This window comes from Colletes latitarsis, chromosome 9 (assembly GCF_051014445.1).
Source record: "Colletes latitarsis isolate SP2378_abdomen chromosome 9, iyColLati1, whole genome shotgun sequence".
NCBI lineage: Eukaryota > Metazoa > Arthropoda > Insecta > Hymenoptera > Colletidae > Colletes > Colletes latitarsis.
In genome coordinates, this window is record NC_135142.1 from 28,839,975 (window position 1) to 28,858,926 (window position 18,952).

General features: G+C 49.5%; 1 protein-coding gene across 13 annotated transcripts in view; it reads left to right on the forward strand.

Annotated features, from left to right (window-relative positions):
- Positions 1–18,952, forward strand: part of Shot (dystonin-like protein short stop) — a 66,947-nt gene that overhangs the window by 24,277 nt on the left and 23,718 nt on the right. For 4 of the 13 annotated variants that reach the window (XM_076773126.1, XM_076773123.1, XM_076773124.1 and 1 more), the window contains 8 exons: positions 13–1,218; positions 1,298–1,381; positions 2,779–3,000; positions 6,001–6,116; positions 6,199–15,295; positions 17,617–17,763; positions 17,839–18,062; positions 18,134–18,928. In XM_076773126.1, coding sequence (XP_076629241.1) covers positions 13–1,218; positions 1,298–1,381; positions 2,779–3,000; positions 6,001–6,116; positions 6,199–15,295; positions 17,617–17,763; positions 17,839–18,062; positions 18,134–18,928 — 11,891 coding nt within the window. Of the gene's footprint in view, positions 1–12; positions 1,219–1,297; positions 1,382–2,778; positions 3,001–4,326; positions 4,507–4,909; positions 5,245–6,000; positions 6,117–6,198; positions 15,296–17,616; positions 17,764–17,838; positions 18,063–18,133; positions 18,929–18,952 lie in introns of those variants that run through there. The other 9 variants (XM_076773129.1, XM_076773130.1, XM_076773131.1 and 6 more) reach the window with 4 other exon arrangements.

Genomic DNA, 18,952 nt, shown 5'->3' on the forward strand with positions numbered 1-18,952 from the left:
TGCTTGTTTCAGATGTCGATCGAGAAGGGAGAACAATGCACGTTGTATGACAACTCGGGTAGAATAAAGTGGCGTGTCAAGAACCAAGAAGGCGTCGAGTCCCCCGTACCGGGCGTCTGCTTCGCTCTTCAACCACCCGATAAAGACGCCCTAGACGCGGCTGAGAGATTGCGACGACAATACGACCGTAGCGTCGCGCTCTGGCAACGAAAGCAGCTGCGTCTGCGACAGAACATGATATTCGCGACTATCAAAGTAGTGAAGGGTTGGGATTTGCCACAGTTCTTGGCCATGGGTCAGGATCAGCGAACAGCTATAAGAAAAGCATTGAACGAGGACGCTGAGAAATTGTTGTCGGAGGGCGACCCGGCGGACCCGCAATTGAGACGTTTGAAACGGGAAATGGCCGAAGTGAATAAGCTGTTCGACGAGCTAGAGAAACGAGCCAGGGCGGAAGAGGAGTCGAAGAACGCGGGTCGTATTTTCAACGAGCAGGTGTCGGCCCTTCAACAGGCGCTCGACGAAGCGGAGAGAGTGTTGAATGCTTGCATAGCCGCTCCTTTGCCTAGAGACCTCGACAGTTTGGAACACTTGGTCCTGCAGCACAAAGACTACGAGCAGAGTCTTCGTCGCTTGACACCGGATCTTGACCGGGTTCAGCAGACTTTCCGTGGTATCACTTTGAAGACTCCAGCGATGAGGAATAAGCTCGATGCCGTTACCAGCAAGTGGAATCACATCTGGAACGCTAGCAATCTTTACATCGAGCGGCTCAAGTGCGTCGAGATTCTGCTCTCTAGTCTAGAGGAGAACACCACCGTGATCTCCGAGTTCGAAGTGAAATTGGCTTCGTTCGACGAACTACCGGCCGATCTGAAGGGTCTACAGAACGTGTTGGAGGATTTGAGGGTTCTCCAGAACGCCATCACTCAACAGCAGAGCGCTATGGATCAACTGAACGAGGACGCGCATAACACCAGACGTCTCGTCGAAAGGTCAAGGCCTAGTCATCGTGGTCCTCACACGGACATGGACCGATTGGATGCGGAAGTAAACCGACTGAACGTCAGATGGACGAACGTGTGCGGTCAACTCGTGGACAGAGTTCGCAGCGCGGAAGCGGCCTACAGTCTGGCTCAACAAATGGAGCACGCGTATAGAAACGAGGTTGATTTCGTCGACGAATCCTATAGCAAACTCGAGGTGGAGAACGCGAAGGTAACGCGCATAGATCACAGAACGAATCCTCTGCGATATCTTCCTCGGTATATTTATTTATCGTGTAATTTGGTCGTAGAATCTATTGAACAGAGTGGTGGATCGAGCCCCAGCAATCGAGGCGGTAAATGTGACGGGTGGTCGATTGATTCGCGAAGGAAAGGTAAGATGAAGACGCGACACGGTCGCGACTGGGTATTCGCAAGCCTTCGGTAGGCTCAGCTAGCATATTAGGTAGCCTTAGATAGCCATAGCTTACGGTATGAACGCTTGCGTGAATGGTGTATTGCGTGAGTCCTTCTACGTATAGTAGCCCCAACAAAAATATCGCGCAATCGTTTCTCGTCGTGGTTTCTGCGTCGCGGTTTCCTCTCGTCCCTGTTGCCTTCGACGTCTACCTCGACGAACGTTAGATTCGTGAAGCTGCGAAGATGCTCGTCGCCGACGTCCATGGTTTTCGTCGTGGATCTCGCTACGATCGTTGCCGTAATTATCATCTGCCGCAATCACTAGGGAAGCGTGCGCCACGATGGACTCTGCCTCGCAGCCAGCATCGATCGCAACACTTTTCAGCGTGTCTTTCCATGGGCTTTTCGGCGGACGCGAGCAAATCGTACGACCGGGAAACTGTCCAAGGCTCGTACGATCCTCGCCATGTCACCGATCAATGTATTTAGACTTTTCGAGTTTTCAATATTGTTTCCAGGGATCAAGGATGCATCGCGAGCTATTTTTCCTCCTTGCTTCGCGTCACCGAATTATCGCTTTGATCGCCTGGTTGTATATACAATATAACTGCTGTACATACACGCGACGTAGGCTCGTCCCGAGGCTAACGCTACGTAGGCATCTCACCTAAACCGAGAAACAAGGCGAAGTCGTTTCGAACGGTGCAAATCGAACACTTTTAATCTACCTTATATCGCTTCGAACACCTACCTCTTGTACACGAGCTTCTCTCTTGCTATCCGCGTTATATCTAACTTTGCGCACACTCCCTTTGCAATGGACACCCAGAGGCACGGTTAACCGATCGTTCGTATAAAACGCGAGACCCTGTACAAGGTACTTTGCAAGAGCTGGAACGGACTCTAGCAGCTTTCTCTAAAGGAATGTAAAATTGGTAGAGAAAATATTCAGGAACTTTCCTTGTTGACTTCTATCGATTTTGTTTTTCTTTAGTTAGAACGATTCAGTTAGTCCGTTCCAATTCTTACAGTCGTCCTACTTGGGGAGGTGATTCGTCCAGCTTGGTTTACGATACTCACGTTAAGCTTAACACGAGGCACTTGAACATTGACAAAATCCGAGTTCGCTTCTCGACCTCGGTCCGATTAACCGGCAGCCAGGAAACAAACCGCTTGAAATCGCTAAAACGTCTTCTTTGAAATTGATTTATCGTGACCGCGTGATTCAATCCACGCGGTTGCTTGCTTCCACATCGAGAGTACACCTTAGAACAACGGTACTAGGGATGCTAAGGGATAGAAGGGTAGCGACGCACAGGCGAGATCTAATATACTTATCCTCTAACCGTAACGGGCTAACCGAAACCCTTAGATCTATGGACAGAGACTTCGAGCGTTCAAGGAACAATTGGAAGATATATGCCCGTCGATGGACGCCACGGTGAAGAAGCCGCGAAGAGAGTTCGTTTCGACGGTCGACGACGTGGCGCGAGACCTAGACACCCTTAACAGGAAGTACACCACGCTCGTGAATATTCTTCAGGAGCGAGTGAGGCAGATGGCGGCTATTCATCCCGAGGATGTGTCTCTGCAGGTGAGTACCTTCTCCTATTCATTGTCAAACTAAATTCAATCATACGTCTACACTAGGAAAACAAGAAAATATAATTGTCTCTTAAGGTTGTATTTCAAGCTGTGAAACAATATACTCAACGTTAATTTGAATTAATTTTTATTTAGTATTCAGTGGAGTTTCATTAGTTGTAATAGGCGATCAGAAACGCTATTCAGTTATTTAGAGATTCATACAGAGTATCTAGAATGGTGTTAATTGATTCTCTAGATCATAAACTTTCCTCGCAGGAATAGCCTATATTCTGTTCTCGGTGGAATTCAAATCAGGACTCGGTGCGTGTTTCGTTTTACAATTTACGTGATTTTACAATTACGATTCGTTCTTATTTTGCATTTATCTTCGAGTGTCCGGTGAGTTACGGGCGGGAGTCTACGTATTCTTTGATGGAAAGAAAAATAGATGAAAAGAAAACATTATGTCATACATAAATACATACTTATATAAGATAGGTACAAGGACGTAAGTGGGAACGCAACTGCGTATACGAATACGCGTAACTCGAGGACTTACTGTATTATAATATTTATTGTGTCGGACAGGAATACCTCGTGGGTTGAAAAATTGTCGATCTAGCTATAGCTTCGATTCTTAAGTTAACTGGATCTTGTAAGGAGGAAGACTTAAGTCCTTAGAATTCTCTACAAAGAAGTCCGAGGAATGCCTAATTCTTCAGAACGTGCAATCGATAAATTTGAATTCCCAGCAACACTTTCCCTCGCTGTAACAATATTTTCAACAGTGGCTACGAATTTTATTCAGTTAGGATTCAGCGAATAGCAAATATGGCGGCCATTGGAAAACCCTATGGAATACACCGCCAAAATACGAACGGAAAAAATGGGGGGCACTTTTTACATTTGACAAAAGGTTTCTAGTAAATTTCCGAGCTTTCTCGTTTATTCCGTTCGTTGCAATTGGGTCTCGGTCGGCGATCGAGAAGTACGTGAAAATCATCGCGATCTATAGTAGGCGCGGTCGCGGCCCACGGTAGCCTGGCCTCGGCTGGAAAACGTGCACGGTCCGCGAAATGTTAATTGTTCGCGCGTACGTGAACAAAATTGGCGAGAAACGGCTCTTGTTTCCCGCGCGTCCTTCCGTCGTCCTCCCACGCGTTGCTCGCGCGTAACGAAACTAGTTCGGAATTAACGCGTAACCGGAGGTAAAGTTTCATCGTTCTCGGTTCGCGGGGAATCGATACGGTCGCTCAGAGAGCGGTTCGATAGGCGAGAAGAGGCGACGGCGCAGAGGAGGAAGTTGGCATAGCTGGCGCTGGTCATCGTCGAGTAGGCTTTTACGCGGTGCCGCAGACACGTCGAGATCTATCGGCTAACAGTGTCGTCGGTCGTTTCTGTCGTTTTAAACGCCGAACGAGCCGTTTTCGTCGCCAACGAAATGCGCGTGGAGGCCGGTCTCGCGACCTCCAAGAGATCCTCCGCCATGCCCGGGATCAGGATCGTACGAAAGGTACGAGGTTACATGGGAAATAACTGTGTCGATCATGCTCCTCGAACGGGTTTGACCATCGGACCGTGGTAGAGCGAAGCGGGTGGGGAGTCTCCGGCGACGATAGGCAACTTTTTCTCGGTGTCACGTGCACCGTCTCGGTCCGAGCACGTGCCGTTCGCCGCGTTACTCATCGATTACGCTATCCTTTAATCTTAGGCGGATCTCGAGGTCGATACGGTTAAATTTCTACCTGTTCGCGGACGATCGCCGGTTGAGGACGAATCGATTTCGCGCGTTCCGTCGTCTGGTTAACGCGTAACGAGAAAGGGACGCGGATACCAGAGGCCTAACGACGCTGGCTAACGACGCTCCGCCGCTGGCGACGATCGGAGTCGGTCGCGTTTCTAAAAAAAGAATCTGGCTTTTCCACGCACGGATGCCTCGTTTCGCGAGTTTACGAGCTAGCCGGCCTCGTGCCAACTCGAGTTCGAGTCAGTCGCTCGTCGGGAGCTCGCGGTGATTAAATGCGCGTTGCGTTTCGCGCGGACGATCGCTAACATGTTCGCGGCTAGACAGCCTTTTGACAGTGACACGAAGAAGCGAGACACGGTCTCTCGAAACGTTCCTGGAATCGTATAGTGGATAAACACGCGCATCGAGGCTTGAACGTCGCGTGTTTTAATCAGTCCAGATCTCTGTAGCTGTCCAATGGAAAACGGAGTCGCGATGATGCTCGATAGGAAAATCGTCGGCGCGGTAATTGTTAAATCACGTTTTCGAACATCGTTGTATTCCTCCGGTGGATCGTTCGTAGTCGAGGTTGGCTCGTTTTTAGCGCGCCTCGCGTGACTTTGGACTTATTTGTACGACTACTAGCGTTCCGTGAGTCATAAGTCGTTACAGCGTTCGCACGATAATTTCTCTTTAGCTGAAATTTTCCAAAGCATTATTCACCGCTGTATTCGGTTTCTATGTCATCGTTTAAATTCGTACAAATTTCGATTTACACCCAACCGATGCAATTGAGGGCAAAAGTTATCTTCATCCGACTAAATGCTCCAACGTACAGGGTGTCTCAGTATCGAGGAGGAAAAATAAAATTAATTTGAATTTTACTTCGAATATTCATGCATACCCTTATTTATTTCCCCACCTGTGCACAATCGTATTAAACTCATGTCGCGTACACTCGTTGCAACGTCATACTCACTTATCTTATTATGTTGTTATCTTCTGGCTTTGACTGTCAATTTCCATCGATCTAAATAATATTTACTCTCAAACTTATCAAGACCTTCCAGAGTTTTAAACCTCGAATCGATTCGAATTTTTCGCCATATGTATAACCGTATAACAAAAGGGTCTCGGTACTGTTAGTACTTCGTCATAAAACCTTTTGAATGATTGCAATTACTCTTTAATAGAATTCAAGATTGCAATATTTATTCCAAATGCTTTATTTACAGGCGTTAATAGGCATATTCCGTATAAATAAATAAATAAATATTGCAGCGTGCTCTTCAGGAGCAAAGGCCGCTCAAAACGTTTCGGACAGAATTCAACATTTATGAGAGCAGCACCTGCGAGGAGCGCTACACTTCGACAACGACACACTACACACAGTCGCAGTGAGTAAAGAAATAGCACGAAGGCTCGATGATCGATGTTACGCGTTGAGAAAGGTTTTTACATTTCGTTGATTGCTCGCAGGTACAGTTTGGAACGGCACGAGAGGACAGAGCGGACGGAGAGGACCGAGACGGTCTTGTCCAGCGACACGACGCGCCATACGAGCTCCCAGGACGGGTCTCGTCTCGGCCAGGATGTCGCGATCGTTCCGACCGCGCAGTCGGAGAACGAGATCGAGAGAGAGAAAATTGCGCGAAGGCGAGAGAACGACGAGAAGAGGGAACGCGTGGACGAGAGGGACGAGACGTCCTGGTCGAGGACCAGCAGCGGCGGCAGCGTGCATTTTAGCGAGATTAGGAATTTAAAGAGGATAGAGCGGGCGGAAGAGGGTATAGGTACAGAGAACGTAATAGAGGCTAGGGGTATCGTAGATCAGAGAACGGGGAACGTGTTGACGGTTGGCGAGGCGATTAGTCTTAGGATTCTGGACGTTAGGAAGGGTAGAATAGCGTGTTCGGACAGCAGAAAGACTGTCACGATCGAGGAGGCGGCTCGTGAGAAGATAATCGACTCGCGGCTCGCGGATCGTCTGTTGGGCCCGTGCGGCTTCGACGAGGAGGGACGACCGGTGTCTCTGCTCGAGGCGATTCAACGGGAGCTGTACGACGCGGAGAAAACCGACGGGTCCGGACCCGGGGATAGAGCGAAGGTAACTTACAGACAGAGCACGCCCGTCGACGCGAGCGAGGCGGTTAGCGTAGCCGATGCGATAAAGGAGGACGCGGGCGAAGGGAGAGGTTCCGCGTTGGACCCGCGGACGGGCGAATTCGTTACAGAGGACGGCGAGAGGCTGTCGGTCGAGGAGGCGCACGCGAGAGGCTACCTGGCCAAGCTAGACGTGACCGTTACGGTGAAGAGGAGCGCGTTGCCGCTATCCGACGCGATATCGCAGGGTTTGGTGGACGAGACGCTTGGACGCGTACTTGATAGAATCACCGGTGAGAGTTACGCTCTCGACGAGGCGATCGAGGAAGGGATTCTGGATCCTACAGCGAGAGAGATCGTGGACGCGAAGAACGACACCAAAGTGACGCTTCTGGAGGCCATGAAGCAGGGTATCGTTAATCCAAAGACTGGGAAGTACATGCACGGACTGACCATGGAGAAGTTGTCGTTGAAGGAGGCGCGTCGAAGGCGGCTGATCGTTAAGCCAATGACGCTGAAAGACTGTCGGGATTCGGGGATTATCGACGAGAGCGGGAAGATCACTAGTCCCGCGCATCGAACGAAGTTGACCGTGACGGAGGCGATCGAGCGAGGCGTTCTCGACACGGATCGTTTGAACTCGATCGTCGACCTGAGAACCGGCGAGAGAGTCACGTTGTCCGAGGCGTTGAACCGTGGTTTAATCGATCCGGAGAAGGCCACCTACAGAGACTCCACGGAGGAGTGCGCTATTTCGGAAGCAGTTGAAAAGGGGCTCATCACTTCGCTCGCTCAGAAGACGATATTCGACGTGGACGGATTCAAAGATCCGCTGACCGGAGAGTACGTGACCCTGAACGCTGCGCTGCTCAAAGGTTTGATCAGTTCAAAGTCTGGTGGTAGCTACATAATAGATCCCAACACCGGTGAGACGGTCTCGCTGGCCAAAGCCGAGGAACAAGGCTACGTTCGACCAGAGGTTTCGGAGATGCTGAACCGAGGAATAGGAATTATCGAAGAGGGCAAAGAGATCACGTTTCTCGAAGCCGTTTTCGCCGGACTACTCGATCCCAAGACTGGTCTTTTGTTAGATCCTAGGACCAAGAAGCCAGTGCCTCTAGAAAACGCGATAAAACGAGGACTTATCACGCCTGACGGTGCTGCTTTGCTCACTGGTTTGTTGAATGTCACCGTTACCACTCAGAGTGTAACAAAAGTCAGAGAAGTTCAACAAGAGGAGGTCGAAAGAATAGTCGACAAGAGATATACGGACGCGAATGAACGATCGCCTTCCGTTGATAATACGATGGACGTCGAAGAATCTTCCGAGTCCGAAGAAACTTTCGAGTGTAGGCTAAATGACAGCGTACCTAGAGCGATTGGCACCACCACGACCATAGTTTCTTACTTGGGGGTAGATACTAAGAATGTAGTTAAAAACAAGAACGAAACTGTATTACGTACCATGGGAAGTATATCCCCGGATGATAAAAAGAACGTCGAGCGTCTGTCATGGTCGAATCATCGTAAAGATCCAGATCAAGATCAAGACACGACCATCACTGATGATTTTACGATCGATGAACGCTCCAGAGAATGTTCGCCGACGGAAAAACGCGTGTTTGAATTGCCTACCGACGGATGGTCGCTTTCCGAAGCGATCCATCAAAAGTTGTTTGATCCAACTACAGGTCTGTTTATAATCCCCGGAACTGACAGATTGGTTTCCTTCGAGGAGTGCGTGAAACTTCGAATAATAGATCCTAATTCAGGTCTCGTGATCGATCCGAGCAACGGAAGGAAAGTGTCCCTGCTACGAAGTTTAGAAAAGAATATTTTAGATTCCACGGGTCATTACGCTGAACCAGAAAAAATTTCAATGAAAAAAGCGATCAGAAAAGGTTTGGTGATCTTGATAGGTAAGACTCCTGGAGACGATAGCCCCCAACAGAGACTATTACGAATTACTAAGGTATCCGGGGAACCGGACAAACTGGAATTGTCGCGATTAGATGATCCATCGAAACAGTTGGAGATTATTCCATCAGAGGCTAGTCTCTCGATACCGGATCCTGTACGAGTCTCGAAAGGTCTCATTTACGATCCCAGCACGGCTCTGGTCATATCGACCGAAACTGGAAAATCGAGCGAGCTGTTGTCAGCCCTGTCCGACGGCACTTTACCATACGACGTGGTGGTCGTTAAAGACCCCGTCACCGAGAAGGATATCGGAATAATGGAGGCCATTCAACGTGGCATAGTGAACGAGGAAAAAGCGGAGTACAAAGTCGACGAGAAAAGGAAAATATCGTTACTAGACGCGGCGAAATTCGGTATAGTAACCGTCGTGGGTTCGCCCCTCGAGCCAGTCACATCTTTCACGCCTCCAACCGAAGAGCGCTCCGTCTCGAGAACCGACGGAGAAGCTGAGCCAGAGACGGACGCAACGTTGACATCTAAAGCGAGCTACGAACCCAAATACACAGTGACCGTCGGGAAAGCGGCTGTGTCGCAAGGTTTCGACGAAGGCAAACCTATCGTACTTCAGAAGATGAGAAAGAGAGTAGTGAACAGTAAGGAAGCCGTGGAGAGTGGACTGATCGACCCAGAGACGGCTGAGATATTTGCCAGCCAAATGACAACGGACAATGGTGAACTCGTTTCGCTCTCGGAGGCTATTCGCAATAAACGGATAGACGCGAAATCAGGGAAGATCATCGATCCTCAGAGAGGAGACGTCTTGAACATTGGCGAGGCAGTGGAGCGTGGAATTTTGGATCCGGAGAGCGCCGACGTGCTAGTACCTCTGGCGAAGAGCCTGTCGATTCCTGGCTTGTACCACCAGGGTTTATTAGATCCCGTGGAGGGTAAAGTTGTTCACCCAGAGACCGGCGCTCATCTTACTCTCAGAGAAGCGATTCTCTGCGAGATAGTCGACCCTCTGTCGAATCTAGAGTGCTCGAACGGTCGCACCGAGACTCTTCGTAACGCGATCGAGAGCGGTCTCGTCGATCCGGAAAGGTCTTTGATAAAAACCACCAAAGGCGATAGCGTAGGACTAGTCGAAGCTGTCCAGACAAACGTGTTCGTGGATTCGAATAAAGGTCGGGAACAGATACCTCCAGTCGGCATGACGTTCAACGTGGCGCTCGAACGCGGTTTGATAGACAAGACCGGCACGCAAATACGACATCCGACTATCGGGGATCAATTGTTCCTCGAGGACGCTATAAAGGAGAACTTCATAATGTCCTTGCCGTGTCCTGTCGCGTCCGACAGCATGGAGGTGACCAAGGCACTCGAGGCTGGTCTGATAGATAGGGAGAAGGGAGTTTTCGTCGATCCAACGACTGGCACTCCGATACCGATATTAGAAGCCATTGAATCCGGTTTGCTGGTGGTGAAATCCCCAGCCAGCCGCGTATCCACGGTCGTCGACTCTGGCGGCGTCACTGAAACTGTCACTATTAAAACCATTGATATTTTGCAAGGTTATTCGTTGGTGAACGCTACCGAGGTAAGGAACATCGAGACCGGAGACACGATTAGCATCGAGGAAGCCCGTCGCAGAGGAATCGTCAGAGACGTGTTGGAACGCAGGGAGTTTACCACCAAGGATACCAAAATGACTTTCGACGACGCGCTTCAGAAAGGATTGCTCGACATCGCCGCTGGTACTTACACCAATCCTTCGACAGAAGTTGTGATGCCTATTCCAGAAGCTATCGAGAACGGTCTTTTGGACGCTTCTTCCGATCAGTCCGATACAGCTACCACCAACGCAGTCCAACAAATCGATCAGATCTACGACGAAAAAACCGAGAGATTTGTTGATCCAGATACCAAGAAGTCTTATACTCTTACCGAAGCAATGGAGGTTGGATTGATCGATCCGAACACTCCTCTTTACGACGCTAGAACTACCGAGACGGTCACTACTAAACAAGCACTCGAGAGAGGAATGATCGATCCTGTCACGGGGAAGACTAAGGACGCTGAAGGTCGTGGTACCGTTTCTCTGAAGCAGGCCGCGAAATTGGGACTACTGGCGGTGGTGGCAGCGCCAGTTCTTGCTGGAAAGGCGGTGTACGACGCTGTTCGCGATGCTTCTGCGAGCAAAAAAGACAAAGAGATTGATACACGCGCGAAGCAGGAAGCTGCCAAGGTTTCTCGTCAGAAAGAAGAACAGAAAGCTTCGTCTGTGGTGGATGGCGGTTTTGAAAAGAAATCGATGGTAGCAGAAGCACCGAAAGAATCTCCTGTGGTGCAAGAGCAAGCGGAAAAGGTAGAACCGTCTAAGCAACAACCTGAAACGAAGGAACTCGTGGAACAGCAAGAAGAGAAACTGGAAGAGCCTTCGAAGGTAGAAGTAAAAGAGATGCATTCAGAGATGCAGATGAAATTAGAAGAAACGGAGGAAGAAACAGAAAAATCGGACGAAATGGAAAAAATAGAGACATCGCAGAGAGAAGAGATGCCCACCGAAGCAGAGGCTCTAGAGGAGTTCGAGCAATTGGAGGCAGAACAAGATCAGGAGAGAGAAACCGAATTCGAGACCGAAGAAGATGGAAGACGATTTACGATCGAAGTGACGCCCGATTTAACGGTCCATGATCTCGTTGCTCGAGGCGCGTACGACCCAGAGAAGGAGAAATTCTTGGATCCCGAGACAGAGGAGGTGGTCTCGTTCAGTAGTTTCGTTCTGGACCTCGGCGTGTTCGATCCAGACCGGGTGTTGGTGAAGAATCTGTCCTGCAGAACCACGGACAAGTACGTGACCCTGCGCGAAGCGATTGCCAAACCTTTGGTAGATAGAAATCACGGATACATGGTCGATCCGAAGTCGGGCAAAAAGATACCGTTCTTCGAGGCGGTGAAGTTAAGCTTGATCAAGCAAATGCCCGCGATCGATCAGTCAGAAATCGCTACGAGGGTTGGTCAGGAAGGTCTGACTCTACGCGAGGCCATCGAGGACGGTTTGTTCGACCCGTCGACCTGCGAGATTCGCGACCCAACGACGAATCGAACGTTGAAGCTGAACGAAGCTGTCGAGAGTGGACTAATCGATCCCAGTTCGATCAGCGTTCGGGATCCTGTAAGCGACGAGGTTTTATCCTTGCAAGAGATACTGGAATCCGGAGCAAACATCGACGTCAAGGACGCTTTCGTTAAAGGACTGGTCGTTCCCAAATCGCGTAAACCAATTTCGTTGGAAGCTGCTATCAGAAAGGGTCTGTACGAGGAGGACACCGGTAAGATCCTAGACGCGTTAACCGGTCAGTCGATAGACGTGGAGGAGAGCGTACGCAGAGGACTGATCGACGCGTTCATCAGCGAGTGCGAGGACACCAAAGCAGGAACGTTCCTCTCGTTAGAGGAGGCGCTAAGCAGCGAGTCGAAGTTGCTGGATCCAAGCACGGGTCGATTACGAGATACCAAAACGGGCGAACTGCTTCCATTGAACGTTGCCCTGAAGAGAGGAATCATCGCTACCACAGCTTTCGTCCCTTCCTTGACCGACGCCATCGTGCAAGAGTATTATTGCCCGACGACTGGCCTCGTCGCGAACCCTACAACGGGAGAGGAGACCACTTTGAAGAAGGCGCTGATCACCGGTTACGTCGACGGGGAAACAACGATGATCAGGGACGATCGAGACGAGAGAGTATTGTCCCTACAGGAGGCTGAGGAGAGTCGGTTGGTCGATCTCGAAAAGGGAATACTGATATCTCCGCATCCTATGACACTGGACGTCGCGCACGAGAAAGGATACATCCTCAGTACCTTGAAACCTTGGTCCCTGCAAGAAGCTCTGGCCCATCAGACTTACGATCCGCAGAAAGGCACGTTCAACATAGACGGCGAGATCTACACCCTCGAGAAGGCGCTTGAAATCGGTTTGATCACCAAAGACAGTTCATCCGTGAAGGATCCGAGGAATAGCGAGATAATTTCACTGAGCGAGGCCATCAAACAGGGCCTGATCGATCCTAAAACCGGCACGGCCGTCGATCCATTGACCAGCTCGCCTTTGTCTCTAACGGACGCTCTCGATCACGGGATCATCGTCCCGGCGAAACGCAAGATCTCGCTGCCCGAGGCGGTGTTCAAGGGCCTCTACGAGCCCACGACCGGCCGCTTCATCGTTCCGGAAACTCGCGAGAAGCTACCGACCGATCGTGCGATCAAAGCTGGCGTTATAGATCCCAGCACCGCGGTGGTGCTACGCCAACCCGACGGCAAAGCGATCACCTTCGACAGAGCCATCAAAGAACTGATCGTCGACCCGAAAACTGGAACGGTGACCAACGAGAAAGGAAAACGGGTGGACTTCCGCGAGGCGTTGGAGCACGGATTGCTCTTGGAAACCCGACGACCGATGACCTTCAGCGAAGCCATTTCCAAAGGTATTCTGGATACGAGAACGAACATGTTCCTGGACCCTCAAACGGGCGTGTACCTTAGTTTACTGGAGGCGATTCAGAGGAATCTGATAGATGCGGACTCCGTGACTGTCAAGGACGGCAGAAGCGGTTTCCGGGAGAGGATTTCGCTGATGGACGCCATAAGAACCGGCTACATCAACGGGACCACCGGCAAAGTGAACGTCACAGCAGATTCTAACATGTCGTTGCAAGAGGCTTACGACGCCAGCCTGATCGTCGATCACAGAGCGGCCATGTCCTTACAGCGGGCGATCCACAAAGGATTCTACGACGAACAGACCGGGAAGATCACCAATCCCAGGACAGAGAGATCGGTCACTCTGCACGAAGCCATGAGGAACTGTCTGATCAATCCTACGCTTCCATGTTACTGGGACAAACGAGCGGACATGTTACTCTCGCTAGCCGAAACCTGTCGCGCGGGAGTGATCGACAGACGATCGGGGATGTTCAAGGAGCCAGGGGCGAACAGATCGGTGTCGCTGACGTTGGCGTTGCAGCTTGGACTGATCGTCGACATCGAGGTCACGGAGTTCTGTCTCCACCAGGCAATCATGATGAACATTTACGATCCATCTACAGGGAGGTTCACGCATCCGTCCAGCAACCAGAAGCTCACTCTAGCGGAATCTTGTCACGCGAAACTGATAGATCCCGACGCGTCGATCGTCCGTTGCGGTCAATCCGATCGGTACATGCCGCTCACCATGGCCATTTCTAGCGGCATCATAAACGACACTCGCGGAACGTACACGCTGCCTGACAACGGCGGATCTATCGATCTACGAGAAGCAGTCTCCAGAGGGCTCATCGTTTCCTCGAAGTTCCCGCTCAGCATAGAGGAGGCGGTCGCCTGCGACCTTTACAGAAGCCAGACCGGCGTGTTCGTCGATCCACGTACTAATAAGAGTCACGATCTGACACGTGCCTTCGACGTTGGCCTCCTAGATCCCGATACAACCGCCCTCAAGGACGCGACCACCGGACAGATAACGTCCCTTTTGGCGGGCATCGAGAACGGCGCCATCGACGTACCACACGGACGAATCTTGGACTCGAAAACGAAACGAGCCTATCCTATCGACGTTGCCCTCGAGCGTGGCCTCCTGGTTACCTTGGAGAAACCGTTGACGCACGAACCGGCTCGTCAGAGCGTCACGCGCAAGGAGGAACCGTCCCGGCAGGAGTACAGCATCCAAGAGGCCATCGACAATCGTCTAATCGATCCAAATACGGCCGTGGTCAGACACCCGAAGAACGGCAGATTCGTCACAGTCAACAGCATCCTGGCTGACGGCGAGTTAGATCCAACACTCAGAGGAACGATCGAGTCCGACTCGCCTCGTACATCAGATGGCAAACTGGCGCCGCGTTTCGTTCGTTTTGGCGACGTCGAGGTGTACTTTGAGCGACCTCTGACCTTCGAGGACGCCGTGGAGAGAGGACACTTGTCCACGGAGACCGGGAAACTGACGGATCCGAAGACAGGCGAGCTAGTTACGTTGAAGGACGCCGTGGGACTCGGTATCGTCGATTCCGATTCCGCGCTGATCAAAGACACCAAGAAGAAGAAGCTGATCAAGTTGGCCGAGGCGTTCAGGAAAGGTCTGATGGACGCTGAAAAGGGTAACGTCTTAGAGACAGAGACCTCGAGACTGTACCCGTTGTCGAAAGCCATCGAGGCGGAGCTCCTCATCACGCCCAAACGCGGTTTGTCCTTCATCGAGGCCCTAGAGTTCGGACTGTACGACACCGCGTCCGGTAGCTTCGACGATCCCTTCCGTGTCGCGTCCGCGTTAGATCGTAAACCGGCCACGTTGAAGGAAGCAATCGACGTCGGGTCGATCGATCCCTCCGGCACAGTGATCAAAGAACCCGGTACCGGTAAAATCGTTAGTTTGTTAGAGGCTATAAACACCGGGATAATAGATCCTAGGGCGGGCAGGCTTATCGAAGACCCATCGGGAAAGAGCCTTGACTTCGCGAAAGCCCTGGACCAGGGTTATATTCTCACCGCAGAAGCTAGGGTAAGTGGCACTCTTTCTAGACTCTTCTTCTTCTTCTCTTTCACGACGCCCTACGTCGTTCTTTAACGCGTTTGTTGAATTGGTGCACACGAAATTTACTAATTTTGCCGGGTGGATACTGATGGGTTCAAATAGAAAGTAATTGCAACAGATTACGAAGAAAGCAATCAGCAGATGATACGAGCACATTAATAAATAACGCAACTTGTCCACCATTATTATTTTTCTTAACGATCTACGTTTTTATTTAGTAAAATCGTGAGATTTTTTGTACACATGCTAGTTTAACCTTTAATTTTTTTGTTTTATTTTATAAGATCTATACTTTTTTCACTATTCAATAGATTTATAATAGTATAATTTTACATATAGACAGTATGGAAAGAAAAAGCGTACCTTGATTTCGTGTGCACCAACCTGAGACGCCCTACAGAGTATCCCTTCCACGCTCACTATTCTATCTATATATATTTTTTTTTTTTAATTTTTTAATATTTTTTTTTTTCTGTGCTATATTTTGTCAATCTGTCTATTCGGTATCCACGTCTTCTCCTATTTTTGTTCACGTCTTACGCTATTTATTTTTGTCCATTCTTTTCACATCTAATCCTATTTTTTTAACCGCTTGCCAAAGGTTATGGATCGTTACGTATTGTACGCTTACGATGCATCCTGTCGGCTATCGCTCTACGTGTGCGACGATAGTCCGACGTTGTCTCGCGATTGTTCGTTCTGTCACTACCGATCGATGCTTGTCGGTAGCAGCAAACCGCAATAGCAACAGTAAAACGTAACCATCACAACGTACCACATCTCTGCCCTGCATGGAGACCCTAAGAGCGTGCCACGATCCGCGTAGGTCAAAATGAGAAAAATCATCAGTGGGACGCTCCTCCTTTCCGTCCTCTCGTTCGCACTCGCATCTCATTTCTACACCAGTACGCACGTCATTCACTTCACGTAACAGGGGGCTAATTGTCATACGTACTACTAATCGACGGTGCGCGTATTACCGATTAAAAAAAAGAAAAAAAATCTAAGACGAATCGTCCGCAAAATATACGTCGTCGTACGCCGCGGTCGACTCTAATGTATTATAATTCTATCGATCTTTTCGTGTGTCGCCTGATCGCATCGGCAATGCTAACTCGATCATAGTATTAATCGTAATAACGTTTGTTGTAATTTGCACGTTGGTTCGCCGAACGTTTCGCGTTTTCCTTCGAACGGTTTGTGCCCGAATCATCTTTTTAATTCTATGGAAATTGATTTTAAATTACGCGTGGGAATCAAGCACATGATAGAAGGAAAGCACGAAAGAAAAATGATGTATTAACGCGTAATCACGGCACCGAGGTGACCTGTACTCTTCACATGGTATAACGCAAATCGAAATCATCGATCGAAACCATCGAATCGACAGCGACTAGTCGTTCAACGCGTAGCCACGTGTTACGTGCGATATCGCATGCTTCGACCAAGATTTATCATCGAACGCACACCTAAAAAAAAAACACCCCCATTTATCAGAACAGTCATTTATTTTTCAACCGTTACATTGCAATTGTTACATTGAAGTTTTCCTTTTTTTCAGGTATTATCGTTACTCGTTTTTTTAGCTCGATCCTGTTTTCTTTCTAGCACGAGTTTGCGGAAATCTCACGAGCACGTAGCATACAGAGCCCCGGGCATTTCTACCATACGAATCCCACGTACATACGAGTACCCCATGACCCCCCCGCCCCCCTTCTCTCGTCATTTCGTTTGTCACTGTCGTCATTATTCGTATCGCGAAATCGTATTCTTTCAGTTTATATAATACTTGCTTGCAGACGCGTCTTATTGACGAGAACGCGGCTTCCGTTCTGTTACCATCGTTCGCTTGCCGACTGCATATAAGAACAAAACCACGTACGGGTACGAGTATGCAGTTCGATTACTCGCTGGCAGATCAATCAGACCTCTTGGGTTCTTCTAAACTGTGTTTTTTTGTTATTTTACTTATTTATACATTTATATATACATAACGTTGTCACGTTTTTTTACGTTCCAAGTGTGTGTATGTGTTTTGCATGCGTGAGATACGTCTATAAGCTTACCATATCCCTGTATTTTTTTTTCCTTTTTTTTTTTTTATTTTATTTTATTTAATTCGTTAATTCTTACAGAGAGACCGCCGTTGGTAAGCAGGCGGTCTTTACCCTCGTCGTTACGTTTTAAGTGAGCACGTTAGAAAATAAGATTATTGTTAACTCGCGTCCACGTTGTTCGTCACGATTGGTACCAACATTCGCGCCTTTCTCTGTTGCAAATTCTCGTAGCAAGCGGTCGAGGAAAAGTACAAACTGTGCGACGAAACGTCCTCGAAGCTCCTGCAATGGATATCCGAGGTCGAAGACAAACTGGCCGAACAGGACAACGTCAAGGAAGACGTCGATCAGCTTCGAAGTCAGATAAACGCGATGAAAGTGAGGGGGATTCGTTTCTTCGGACGCGTCGGTATCAGTCACTTCGAATCCAGAATTTTATACATATATTTTTAGGAGATCAAAGAAGACCTCGAGGCCCACGCCCGACCAGTTTCTTCCTGCCTCGATCAGATTCGCCAAGTGGTTCTAACCGGTGGCAACGTGCTCTCCAGCGAGGAAGTGTCCACCTTGGAGAGAAACGGTCGGTCCCTGAAGACGAGGTTCGACAGAGCCTCGGATCGAACCGAGAGAATGGTCAAGCGTCTGATTGCCGCCAGAGACGAATTGGTCAAATTCAAGTCAGTTTCATTGCGCGTTTACATTTTATCCGTTCCCCTATCCAGTTCTTCAATCGATCTCTTGTCTATAGGAACGAGTTGTCGACGTTCTCTCACTGGCTGGATAACGCTAGACGAGTCTTGGAAGAGAAGGAGCATTCCTTGTCCGACTTGAACAAGTTAAACAGTAGCGCCGACGCCACGCGAGATTTCATAAGCGACGTTATAGCGCACCAGGCTGACTTACGATTCATCACAATGGCCGCGCAGAAGTTCGTCGACGAGAGCAAAGAGTTCCTTCATGTTCTGAACGAGTTCCGGACCAGTCTGCCGCAGAGACTGCCGCACAAAGAACCGATAGCTAGTCAGGACTCGCCCGTGCGCGGTGAGGTGTCGATCGTCACTGCTCAGTACAAAGATCTGCTCTCGCGAGCGAATCTCCTGGCCGACAAGCTCTCAGGAGTTGGCGGAAGGCAGCGAGATTACCGCGAGTCTTTGGAAAAAGCGAAAACTTGGCTGAAGGAGGTCGAACCGAAGGTTCACAGAGCCATTTCCGAGTCGATCGCGGCAGAACCTAAGCAAGTCGAGGACCAATTGAGCAAAGCAAAGGCGCTGAACAACGAGATGCTTGCTAACGAACGCTTAGTGGAGAACGTGAAGGTCACGGTTGACGCGCTTTTGAGGTCTCTCGACGGTCAGTTAACACCGAAAGAGGTCGACGAACTGGAAGAGCCGGCAAGAGCCTTGGAAGACAAGTACAGACAGTTGATTAACGCGATTGGAGAGAAATGCCAAGAATTAGATGCAGCGTTGGTTCGAAGCCAGGGAGTGCAAGATGCTTTGGACAGCTTGGTACTCTGGTTGAACAATATCGAGAGTCAGTTCAAGTAAGCGAGATACTTTGCAAAGTA